General features: G+C 48.0%; 1 protein-coding gene across 1 annotated transcript; it reads right to left on the bottom strand.

Annotated features, from left to right (window-relative positions):
* Positions 1–204: 204 nt before the first annotated feature.
* On the bottom strand, positions 205–9,041 carry CBX7 (chromobox 7; the record flags this gene model as incomplete). The annotated part of the gene is made up of 6 exons (XM_079544715.1): positions 205–353; positions 2,327–2,666; positions 3,213–3,279; positions 3,742–3,807; positions 7,787–7,830; positions 8,973–9,041. The coding sequence occupies 6 exons, from the start codon at positions 9,039–9,041 to the stop codon at positions 205–207; spliced, it is 735 nt and encodes a 244-aa protein (XP_079400841.1).
* Between the last annotated feature and the right edge of the window lie 4,306 nt (positions 9,042–13,347).

The raw sequence follows: 13,347 nt of genomic DNA on the forward strand, positions 1-13,347 counted from the left end.
ACACCCCCTATGCTGCCTTTTTTTTTTTTTTTCTTTTTTCTTTTTTTTTGCGTATCTGAAAGGGGAAAAAGGAGAAGAAAAAAAGGTCTCTGTAAACATTCTGAGACATTTTGGATTTTTTTTTTTCCTTCTTAAGGGATAAAATAAGCCCTCCCTAGCCCGACTCTAAAAGCACTAGATTTGGGGAGCACTGAAAATGGAGATTCAGAACTGCGCACTCCGGTCTCGGAAGAAGCCCTCAGCCACTTGTGCTTCTCTGAAAGTGACGGTAATGGAGTTTGCCGTGATGTCTGTCACTGTCACTTCGCTGGGGGGCACAGTGGGAATCCAAGGGAGATTGCCATCCACATCTGCTACAAAAGGAGAGGCAGACAGAGCATATTAGTGAGAGGGAGAGAAGGTGGGAGAGAGAGAGAAGCAAAGAGGAGGATGGAAAAGGTGCCTCGTTTCTGTTAAATGGTGGATGAAATCAGCCTGTATTCAGTCTGCACACACGAGGCAAGAGCGAGCATGGGCAAGCCCTCCCTTCAGAGGCTAAGGAAAAACAGAGGATCACTGCAGATTACAAAGGGAAAAGCAGAGAGTTGTAAGGGTGTTCAGACACACACCAGCACTGGATAAGCCTACATGGAGATCGACAGGATGAAGTAACAACACCCAGCGCCTCCAGCCGTTCACAGTTCCCCAGTGTCTCCTGTGCCTTCTCAACCCATGTGCCTCTGTATCAGCTAAACACACTCATCCAAGAGCAAGCTGACCTTCTTGCAAATGTCTTACCCCCGAAAAGTCAACAATCACAAGCTCTTAGATCCTCTCATGAGAGGCATAGGGATCCAAAGATGAGGGTCTTCTTCATATTGCATCTGTAATGCAGCCTGGCTACAAAACATGAGTATTACTTCACAAAGAGGCTGCTCTCCATTTCTCATGTTCTTTCTTTGCTCCCCGAGAGCTCCATAAGAAACCCAAATATTTCTGCACTTTGGCACTAATAACTAACAGTCCCTCTCCCCATCCAAAACCTCACCATCCCTAGCTCCCAGAGACAGCCACAAAAATAGGCAGAGAAAGGAAATATACCCTCCCTCTACCACTGTACCTGCACTGTACCTTGTTACCTCAAGCTGTGCAAAGAATATGGGAAATATATTCTTAAAAGGTTATTTATGGCTTCTTCTTGTCACACTTGAAGTGTGTAACCCTAACACTAATTAGAATTCCACACATCCCATATGCCATGGGGAGAACAAAACCATTTTATGTATCTCCAGTGCCATTCACCCTTCAGATCCCCAAATGCCTTGGAGGCTAGCACTTCTAGCTGAAAACAGCCCCACACATTTGCCTGCTGCCAGTATGTGACTCTGGATTCCTCTGTGCTTGCCCCACTGCTTCCCCCTTGGATTTCAGGTGCTGTTCTAGTCCCAGGCTGAAAGAGGGGATAGTGCTGATTCCCTAAACACAGTGTTCTCTCCAAAATCTTGCCTAATCTGGCCTGGCTAACAACTACTCCCAGCAAGGAGTAACAGGATTCTCTTAACTACTACAAGCAGCACAAGCCCTTGTTTTCCACTCCTCAGGAAGCCTTACGCCTTCAGAAGCTCTAATAATGCAAGGATAGAGTTTCCCTGGTAACTCAGAGCAACGTACACATCCCACAGCCCTCCTGCACAAGAGGATGGTATCCCTCCCCAGAAATGCCAAATGTGCCAGGCTATCTCCCATGCCTACACTTATGCTGCCTACTCAATGGGATCAGGCAGTTACCATCCTCAATTCTCTCTCTCACCCCCCTCTCACATAAGCTCTACAGCAACGGGCTTTAGAGAGGATGTGGGGTGTGAGGAGGAAAGGGAAGGAGGGGGCAGAAGGAATGTACTGTGGGTTCCTAAGGACATTCCTGTTTGCTCTCAGAGCAGCACCAGTAGAGGAGCGCCAATGTCAGAGTCTGCCCAAGACCAGCTAAGCTCCTTTTACATGAGCAACAGGAAAAACACATACGGGCGTGTGGACAGAGGCAGAGGTTATTGTCACCTCTGCCAGAAGGAAACTGGAACACAGCATTAACTTCTAGTAACTTCTGCATGTTTCCTAACATGGGAGTGGTGCCGTTGATTTAAGACTACAGAGAGGTGACAGCATTCAAAAACTATAGTCATCCAACCAGGAAAGAAACCTGCAGAAATGAAAGCCACGTGAGCCAGCAAGAGATGCTCTGAGGATCTGACCTCAGCCACAATCCCAGGATGAGGCAAGTAAGGAGGCAGCACGCAGAGCATCCTTCTCATACCCCAGAACTTCTCAGTCAAGGGGTGTCTGGCCTTACCTTCTTTGCCGGTGTGCTGCACAGCCTCCCAGTCCTCAGGGCTTTGCTGGGTCTCCAGGTCTACTGCGTCATTCAAGAAGAACTCATGCCTGCAGCTGCGGTTCTCCAGGCTTGCCATGCGGGGGAACTTCTTCCTTGACAGTCGCAAGTACTTCTGGTTTTTGCGTTGCTTCCGGAGAGAGAATGGCAGGACTGTTCCCCCAGTCTTCTCCGAGAACTCTGCCTGCCCTGTCTTGGCCCCTGGCAGGCTACTGTCTCCTCCTCCAAACCTCCGTGCAAGAGAGAAACAGAGCTTTTCCTTTCCCTTGTGGGCACTCCTCAAGTCCATGCCATACAGCCGCTGACAAGAACATCAATACAGCAAGGTTCAGAATGGGAATCTGACGATGTAGTCATCAGGGCTCTCACCTGGGGGCCAGGAATCTATTTTTACCTGAGCATCTAGGTGACCTAGGAGAAACTGTGGTGCTCCTACAACACTGTTTCTCTCATCTCTTCACCTGCAATCTAAACTCTTCCTTACATGCTTTGCCTAGGACTGGTTACTTTGTATGGCAATCATCAAAGCATGCAGCTACTACCTTTCACATGCTGGAAAGTCCAAGCCCAGTGTGAAGTGAAAAGACCATGTCAACCAGGCAAGATCCTAGTTCAGAGAGCAAGAGCTGTTTCTTGTGCTTTTGTGTCTTTTTTTGCCATTTTGCTACCTGCTGTTCAGCTAACAGGTTAAAAGTACCTCCCTACCCACTGAGATCAAGTTGCATTAGCATTTTACCTCCAGTTTTGTCCATGCAACAGTGAACGGACAGTTTCCACTTTCCTGTGAGCAAAGCAGTAGCACAGCGCTAACTAATTAGAAATGTACAAAAGAAAAGCAAGAAGCTACCTGCAATAGGAGGCGCTTTGGTTTGGGACCTCTTTTTCTGTACCCTGAAGCACGGTCTCTCTCTTCCCTGTGAAGGATGAACACAAATCAAACAAAGCAATAAACACCACAGCACAAAGCCTAGCCAGGACTTCCACCTTTTGCAAAGCTCCCTCATTTCCTCTGTTAAAAACCAACTGTGAATAGCATGGACTTGGAAAGCATCCCAGAACTGCTTCTTGCAGGAGTGAAATTCTTGCAATACAGGAACTTCTCTGACTTAACTGATCAAGAACGGGCTAGGGAAACTTATCACCTCCCATCACTCCAGTCCAGCTCTGGACCCAATTAAAACCTGAGAACAATTGTTCTTTGGCTCAATGCTTGTGCTTGGCCTCATTTTGCCTTATCTGCCTCATCAAGGCCAGGTTACAGAGATGGAGAAGGACTTGTTGCTGCGCGTCTCATCTTTGATTGAAGTGGGGACACCACAACAGAATAAGGACACTAGTTCCTGCACCCAGTGAAAGAAAAGAACACACCCACTTACTTTTCTTCGTAAGCCACTACCAGGCGAGGGTCCAAGATATGATCTTCTGGCTCCCATGTGCTGTATCTGAAGAAAAACATACGGAATATAAAGTAAACAAGCTTTAATGAAATATTCCCTCTGCAGGACCGTTCCCAGTGTGCTGAGACCCTGGATATTGTCTTCACAAGGCTCCGTGGGGCCTGCCACAACACTGCTAGAGCTCTTAGGAATTCTAGCCAGTCCCCCCCAGACATCACCTCCCCTTCCGCCAAACACCAAGCAACAATTTGCAGGAGAGCAGGGAAGGCTTTCCCCCCAGGGCTCCCTTCACACTATTTGCAAAGCCTGTGCAGAGCCACAAACTGGTCTTAAGGCAAAGCATAAACAGGTCGCACTTGCAGCACTCCCAGAAATCCAGCAAATATATGGGACAGCAAGATGAAATCTGATACAGCTTTCTGAAAAATAGGTCTCTCTTAATTTAGAGCGCTCAAAGATTAAGTATGCTTTCTTCCCTGCATTATTAATTACCTCTAATCACTGGAACCAAAAGTATTTCTTTAAGAAGAGTTTAATTTTTCTTCACTGTTGCCATTCAACCGAACGTGTTTAGATTTGGGCCCTGAGGCAAGTAGATGGCAACCATCCAACTACTGCTCCTCTTACTCGGCTCCCCCTGCAGGTTATTTCTGCCTAGCAGAGGTTGCACAGGAGGAACCCACCTGCACTGTGGTTACAACTAATGAAACTGCTTAAAATGAACTCGACACTCTGAAGGCAATCCATGAACACTGTCATTTGCTGCTCCCACTTCCTCCGCTGCCAGACAGCCACAATGGAGCCAGCTGCTCAGGAAAGGGCTGACACCACACAGCAGGCCACACCAAAACCTGTTCCCAAGGGGCATGGCTGTGGTTAACATCGAAGAGAAGCAGCCAAAGATTCCAATGGTGAAAGGTTTCTGGAAGATGAAAGGGTCACAAGGCAGTCCTTGCAGTGGGTTTATTCTAAGGGCTCACGGTTGCCAAGAAAAGATGGGCAGCACATCTTCATCATGCAAACCCTAAAGCAAAAAGGTAAGTCTGACATCCCAAATGCCTCAGAGCATTCAGTTTCCAGCACGTGATGTCCAGTGTCTCAAAGCAGAGCTTCTCCAGCCCCTGGAGAGGGGGACAGACAGGAGAAACTTACAAGTGGCAAAGGTGCACTTGTAGCAGTGCCTTTAAACTCAGAAAAAGCATTTTAGGAGGCTTACATTTCTGGATGAAGCACAGCCTGCACTGGCAACATGTGGCACACTCACATACGTACACAGGAAGGTGGACTGCTTTTTCCTTTCATCTACTCATGAGCTAGAAGAAAGGTACTGAAAGACAGAAGAGATCCTGGAGAATGGTTCTATAAATGGAGGTACAGGTTTGTTTGTTTTTAATACCAAACTGAGAAGCAGAAATATGGAATTCAGATATCCCTAGGTGCACTGTGCATCAGAGGGTTAAGAACAGACATGTCTTCATAACCAACTGATCCACCCTCCCTCCTTCGCCCGAGCCTCTTGCAGCAACCTGACTGTGAGCTGTCAGAACCAAGATGCTGTTTGAACAGAGGAGGGTTTCCTCCCAGCTGCAGGGATTCTGGCACTCATTCCTCAAATTTCAGAAAAATGGTAACGTAAAGGGGGGGGGGGGGGGGGGGGGGAAGACATCAGATCACTTTTCATAGGCAGGAGAAGAAAAATCTGCTTTGAAAAGAAAAGAAAGAAAGAAAAACCCTTGGTGGGTGTTGCCTTTTTCTCTGCAGCTCAATTCCTGGCTTCACTGCAGTGGCAAAACACTGCATATAAAAAAAAAAAAAAAAAAAAAAAACAACCACGGTTCAATTTGCCACACACTCACACACACACACACAGAGCTATACATACGGGCACACACAGCCCAGGCTGCAGCAGAACTGCAGAGAGCAGGCACTCTGGAAAACATAGATCATATGATCCTCCTTCCCCCTCCTTCTACTCCTCCTCTTCCCCCTCCCCTCTTAACTCCAAGGCAAGTTGTAAACAAGCTTGTCGCTAGAATCAGGCAGTCATTCCTTCATTCCCTGACTCCAGCAGTACAGTCCAGGAATCCGAGGAATGGGGCATTAACACTTCTTGAGTGTAAAATATCAAATAAATGTTAAAGCAGCAAACATCAGTTCTATGCTTGCTTTTTTTCCATGAAGCATTCAGTGGGAATCACAAGATAACTGGTATGGAGATTATCAAGAACGATGTGACAAGGTTGAGGAGGGGAATGAAGAGAAATATGATGTGGGACGAGAAAACAGCAGATGTTGGAAGACAAAGATGCAAACAGCTTGTGGGGTGTTACATGCCATCACAGGCATATTTCTGTTTAGAAACAAGGAACAGAGACTGCTAGCAGGATGAAAGTAGCTTGCATGCTCAAAGCATCTTGGTTTTAAGCAAATCAAACTGCTGTATTACAGTTAAAAAAAAAAGTGTTCTTTGAACTTGAGTGTACATGAAAAAGGTGTTCGGACTTCTCACATCAAAATAAGGGAACCTTCATATTCTCTTGCTCTCTGGGCATAAGCTGTGCTTTTAATTCCCCAGAGATCCTGTTCCCCTACAGTTCCAAGGTATAGGGCACGAAAAGGCAGTAGCAAGAATAAGGGCTGCTCTGTCAAAAGAAACGTGATACCAAGTCTCACTCCACCTTCTCTTGCAATGTCATTTGCCAAAAAAGATCTTGCTGTGTTTGCCCAATTCTCCTTTCCAGATATATTTTTCCAGTCAAAGGGGACAGTGCCTCACAGACTAGAAACGTTCCCAACCTCTGATAATGATTAAATTAGGTGTAGCTACTTAGGAGGGGCAAAAAGGCCCAAGAACTGATCCACATTGCAGCTGGTACTCATTAAGAGCACTAGGTTACACTCCAACAGCAGGATTTACAGTCAAGAAAACAGTCATCCCAATTTGACTATCACCACCAGAGAGGGAAAGCTACTTATGCAGGCCCTGTAAGCGCAAGGATTAGGCACACAGAAACACATTCCACCTTCTTAAACACGAGGTACAATCTGTCGGGATCACATCCAAACACCCATCAGGATCACACCCAGCATTTTGCAACTACAAGGATGAGCGAGCAGAAGTTCGCCTTTGCTCAGCACCGTCCAGGGCAGCCAGACACACACTGCAGTCACACCCATGCACACTGGGTACCTACAGAAAAGCAGACCTCTCTCCCCATGGGTAAGACCATGAGGCTGTTCCATCAGGCTGCTAGCTGACACAGAAATGTTCTCCAGTTACCTAATGTTTTTAATCTCAAAGCATGTCACAGATTGTACAGACACAAAGCAATGACTCTTTTTCAGCGGCAGCTGCATTTTAATAAAAAAGCATCTGTAAACAGTGCACAGCAATGATGCAATATATACATATATATATATATATCGTTTCCCTCTTGCAATATGGCAGCCAAAGCAAAGGCAGAAAAGGCACTGAGAACAACAGAAGGTTTCAGACAAGGAAATAAAGGCATTGCAGTAATTTCAAAGGGACAAAGATCACCTCCAGTTGGCTACAATCCATCTGAAATATTGCCCCTTCCCTTTTGTGAATTGCGGAGGGGATACAGCAGGATAACAAAGACAAGACCACTGCCTTGTTTTCTATGTTACAAGACTACATATAGCTCTACAAATAAAGTGCAGTCCCCTTGGTGCTGATTCAGAAAAGCAAGCACCATTCCAGGCTCTGAAGAATCAAGGTTCCTTGTCAAATCATACCAAATTATAAAAGCTTTTTAACTAAAAATCATCTAAATGAAATAGCTCAGTAGTGGCAAAACACAGTCAGAAGAGGTTGGCATACAGACTGCATCCTTCGGCTGTCAGTGTGGAAACAATACAGAGTTTTGGTTTGTGGCTCTTTGTTTACAGCTGTCAGAATGAGGCACATGAGGTTACCCGTGAAGAATGAGACTCTCGCTTGCAAAGATACAGTGAATACTATTAATAAATAGTTAAGAAAAAGACAAGTAAAACAACTTACTTTGGGGGCCATCCTTTCCACTTCACCAGGTATTCTACTTTACCCTGGAGGGGAGAAAAAAGAAGGAAAAAACAGGTAAAGTCTACAACCAAATATGGGCTATGGTAAGAGAAGCAACCAATCAACAGGTCTGAGCAAAGAGCTCATTTCCCACCACTTCATTTTCAAAACAACACCACTTCCTCTTTCAACTATACTTGTGGTATCTCCTTCCCTGTGGGCACGGAGGGCTGTTTAAAAGGATGCAAACTCCCCACAGCTTGGGACCATCGCTGAGAAGAATCACAGAGGCTGGAAGGGACTCTGGAGATCAAGTCTGACCCTGCTTCTAAAAGCAGGTTCCCTACAGTAGGCTGGAGCAGGAAAGCATCAGGCAGAATCGCAAACGCCAGACTGCAGCCATCCCTGCATTTACAGGGAGCCCTGCAAGAAGTCAGCATGCATAAAAGCAAGAGGGAGATGCACGCCGGGAGCAGGTGTCAGAGGAATCTGTTCAAGCAGAGAAGATATACAAGACTGAGATCCTATGAAGCGTTACTTTAGCATGTTCCAGCTGCTGCACCAGAGCACCACTCCATCCATCACAGCCACTCCACCTTTCAACCCAAACAGCTCAAGCTCAGTGTTAACCGCTTATCTGTTCACCCCAAGCACAAAACCAAACAACAAACACGCAGCAATCGGAAACCACACGCAGAGGCCCAGAAGAACGTGCACAACCAGCAAAGAAATCTTTAATATTATACCACAGGACTTGTTAAACGCTTCTCAGAGCACTGCAGGAGGATGGAAGCGCTGCTGCTGCTGGCACCAAGTGACAGCACAGAAAGCACAGCCCTGCAGCCCGTGTTTTCCAACAGAGGGGCTCCCCAGCTTCCAGATGCTTGCACACACCGCCCTATAAGGCACTTCCCGACGACCAGACGCATAAGGCTAGCCCACCCCCCCAGGGACGGGGTTCCTCCACTCAGGGAAACTGAGTCACCGAGCTGAGGCCGAGCCCCCCAGCCACTATAGGGTGACTCTCACTCACAGACCCCCCGCCCCGGAGACACCCCCCTTCCCCGCCCCATCCCAGAGCGGCCACCGCCACCACGCCCCCCGCTCCCGTGTGAGGAGGGAGGAAAAGAGGCGGGCCGGGCCGGGCCGGGCCGGGGGGACCCCTCTCGCCCACCACGCGGCCCACCTTCCGCACACGCTTCTTGCGGATGCTCTCCACCGCGAACACCTGCTCCCCGATAGCCGACAGCTCCATGGCAGGGGAGGACAGCGGGGCCGAGGCCGGCGGTGCCCGTCGGCGGCCGTTGGCGGCCGTTGCCCGCCGCTCCCCCTCCCACGCCCCCTCCCCCCGCCCCGCTTTAGAACCTGCGCAACGTTTTCCTTCGGCGCGCGCGGGGAGGCGGAGCCTCGCGCTGGGCGGGAACCGCCGGAGGGGCCGCTCCCGCCTCCCGCCTCGGCCCCTCTCACAGCCGCTCCCGCGCTGCCAGCTCCCTTCGATCGTTTACGTGACGGCCCTGAATTTGGGTAACGGCGGCGTAGAGCGGCCTGAACCGTGCTTCGGGCTCTGTACCTGCACAGACCCAGCCTACTCAGCATCTCCAAGCGAAGAGCTTCGGAAAAACCGTAGCCAAACCCCAGAGCGTTTCTCTGGGTTGCGACCGCTTTTAATCCTTGTGCGAACTATAGCAGATCCGAGCTGAGAAATGGGGGACAATGTTCTGCTTGATGGTTGGACCAGGGGGTCTGAGAGGTCTCCTCCAACCTTCCAATGATTCTATTGACCGTGTTGGGATAGAGGGGAAGAGAAATCCCGCCTTTGCTGCACAGAAACTTGAGGCTGAATCCTTTATGGATAGCTGCTGCACTTGGTAGTTCAGGACATCTACATCCCTTTATTGAATTTGTGCTGCCTCAAACTCAAGCATTACATATTTATTGTCAGTATGAGAGAACGAATACTGAAGGCATTCTCGAAACGAAGTAACCTGCGTTATAAGTAGAGGTGTACAGCAGGAGTCCACGTCCTCAGTATCATCAGGCAGATTTCTACATGATCCTCCCCTTCATCCTTCCTGCTTTTGCCATTCTTCACCTCACTCCAACAACTGTTCCACGTGTGGCATAACAACATTCCCATCACTTGCATCACACTTTTCACATGGGGTGAAAAGCAAGAATCCTCCCACCTGTCCCAAGTCATGAATGACTGCTAAGTGAATGTTACTCAGCCTTTTATAGGAACTAAAAATAATGATGACAAACAAGCGGCCCAGTCTTTCAGATCTTACAACCTTTAAAAGCCACTCTGTGATAAAAGACCTTTTTAAAGTATATCAGGAATTAGATTACCAAAACCTTCACTGGAGTTGCTATGACTAATTGTACAGTCACACTAACACATAGAAAGGAACTCAATACACAGAAAACCAAAGCAAATATTGAACCTTCCTTAGTACAAATCCAGAAACCCAGATCCAGGAGCCTTTAATCAAAATTCCAATTAACTTCAAAGAGTTTTAGTTTTACTGGAGTAAAAACTGCAAGCAAAATCTTGTACAGAGGAATTACCATTTTAATTGCTACTGGTTTGATTAAACGACTCGGCTTGCAGTAGATACAGGCACTTACATTAACACTAGAAATTTATTAACGGTCATTTAGATTCTATAAATCCTAATTCTACTGAGGGTTTTTATTTTTTATTTTTTTTCAGAAAAGCGCAGCAGAGATTTAGCACAGCTTCAAAACAGCCCAGCACATCACAGAAGTACTGGACAGTGATAGGACAAGGGGGAATGGTTTTAAACTGAGACAGAGAAGGTTTAGGTTAGATTTTAGGAGGAAGTTTTTCACACAGAGCGAGGTGATGCACTGGAACAGGTTGCCCAAGGAGGCTGTGGATGCCCCATCCCTGGAGGCATTCAAGGCCAGGCTGGATGTGGCTCTGGGCAGCCTGGTCTGCTGGTTGGCGACCCTGCACATAGCAGGGGGTTGAAACTAGATGATCATTGTGATCCTTTTCAACCCAGGCCGTTCTATGATTCTATGAATGCTGCCTGACGTAGCTCCAGGAAACAACACTGCAGCAGGAGCAGAATGCCGCCGTGATTCTGTAACGCCATGGGAGCTGGCAGCCATGGGAGTCGTGCTGCCAATACTGTTTGCAATGTATCACTGGCTTGACTGGTAAACCCGCCTATTGCTCTGCTCTGCTGTGTGTTTAATTATCAGTAGATGGCACTCGTTACGCTGCTTGGTCTGTTTTATATGCAGGTTGTGCTTTTGGTACTCAGCCTCATAACGCATCGCAAAAATAAAGGGCAGCAAAAGGACGAAGTCAGTGCTGCACCGGCCTCTGAGTCCAGCCCAGTCAGAGCTGAGCTGGCTTTGCAAATGCAGGCTGTGCTGAGTGTCAGCAGTTAGACTCCAGAAAAGCTACCCTATGGGAATGGGAATGCCTGTATTGATCAGTGCTCTTAATGCTATAGGTTTGCTTAAAGCTTGTGGAAAGAATGCAGCTGCCCTCTGCTGCCAATTGGCAGCCCCTCAGTTTACCCAGAGTCTTGCATCAGCCGCCAGCAAATGATGTGTTTAAAGCTGCACTTTTGTTGTGTGTGCCTTGCCTTGCTCTGATTCTCTCCCAGCTCAGGGATTTCCCAGATTCAGAGGGCCAAAAAGCCAGAGCCCCAGCACAAGGTGCTGTTTCACCTTGATTTTATGAGCTGCACCTAACAACTTTCTGCTTCAGCCTTTCACACTAGATCAGAGCACTCAGCGTTTCCCTTCCATTGTGGCCATGCCTTGAGTGCAGCTCTGGGGTGCCAGGAGTGTGATCTAAATGGGATAGCAAGCACCAAACCCCAGACTGTGGTCCTCTAAACAGGGAAGATGACACCTTGGTGGGCCACTCAGCTTTCCTGCACGTTAGCTTACACCTGGGTGCAACTGGAAAACATTCTTAGGCGTTTCTTCCTGGACTTCCTCAAAGAGCTCAGTTAGTTCCTAGGACAGGGTCAGTGCCAGAACTAGCAGCTACTATTTGTCTTTGAACATACCGCTGAAAGAGGATCTGTTGTTTTCTTATCTGTTAAACTGTAGCTCAGCAGTTACAGCACACACTAGTGTTAGACATCAAAGTCCCATCCCTTTTCTGTCTTTGGGACCATGAAATCCATCTTTGGGGTTATTGTCTATCTTGAGAGTAAGGGGCATACAATCACCTGCTGACGTTGTCCTTCTTGATGCAAGTCACATTCAGAACTCACTGGACCAGGGAACAGGTAGCTGTATGACACAGCCCAACCTCACAGCTATTTTCCTGCACAAGAGATCCGTGTCCTGGTATTGGTCCCAATCCCTGGCTGCATGCACGTGCTGTCCAGTGACTGATTCATGCAAAATACATAAACGTCCTTGTGAAGGTGCTGAAATACCTTCCAAGATAAACAGTTTGCTAGAGAATGGGGTTCCTTCTCCCTAGGCTGCTCTGAGTGCTGAATGCTTCTGTGTCGCAGCAGGTCTGAAGTGCACTGCTGTGGTACACAAAGTACACAGTGCTGATTGCTCCCTTCTCAGGAAGCTCTAGGAGGATTTTCAGTGCTCCGAACCTTAGGACTGAAACATGGGTGGGCAAGGGAAAATAAGTGCTTTGTCATTTTCCTTGTTTGCTCACTTTTGTGGGTTTCCATAAATGCATGTATTTGTGATTTCAATCGAGTTCTGCTGTTTCAATGAATTTGAATTTTGCTGTTTTAAGGAAATGCACATGGACATATAAGCTTCTCATTTCAGCAGCATTCCTTTAGGGCGAGCGCAGACTCCCGAGGCTTGGAGCAGGGCTTGCAGGCTCTCCTCGACTCATGGACAGCAGCCCACCTGCCCTGTAGAGCACCCTAAGTCCTAAAGCCTCTTTCCACAGGACATTTTCCATGAAAAGCAGCACACATCCCCCATTCTCACACTGGGAAGGGGCCAGAACTGTGATGCTTGCTTTCTACGAGGCCCTCATCTGAGGGGTGCAGGCTGTGATGGGATTGGTACTTGTGCTCAGAGCTGGTCTGGGGCCAGAAGTGGGCACTGAACTGCATCTGTGCTGAGCCCTGGAGATACAGGAGGTAGGAGGTGACCTTTATCCACGTTTCAGGCAAAAATTGTTACACTGTGCCCTGCCGTGCCAGGCCACACCACCCAAGAGTCCTTCATGCCACCAGGAGTGCGATTAGGGTTTGCAATTAGGGTTTGGTGAAGCTCTCGCCCCCTAGGCCAGCAGTAAGTTTTGCAGTGCGCTGTCATATACAATAAAAACAAAATAGCAGGAGCACAGCAGGCAATCACATCTTCCAACCCCCGGTGAGCATCCAGATCACCAGGCTGAAGTGATTTCTCTCTCCTAGACACTATTTGGCCATAAACCTTCCATCCACCGTGGTGCCCTAGCTTCCTTGGAGCCACCAGGGTAGAGCAAAACGGGCTGACGACTTCCTTAATGGAAGGAGATCCTTCACTGGTGATGGCTGAGGCAGGGGGAGCGCCCTGAGTAGCCTTTGCGGCCAACGCCTGCT

The sequence above is a fragment of the Tetrao urogallus genome (genome assembly GCF_951394365.1).
Source record: "Tetrao urogallus genome assembly, chromosome: 1".
Taxonomy (NCBI): Eukaryota; Metazoa; Chordata; class Aves; order Galliformes; family Phasianidae; genus Tetrao; species Tetrao urogallus.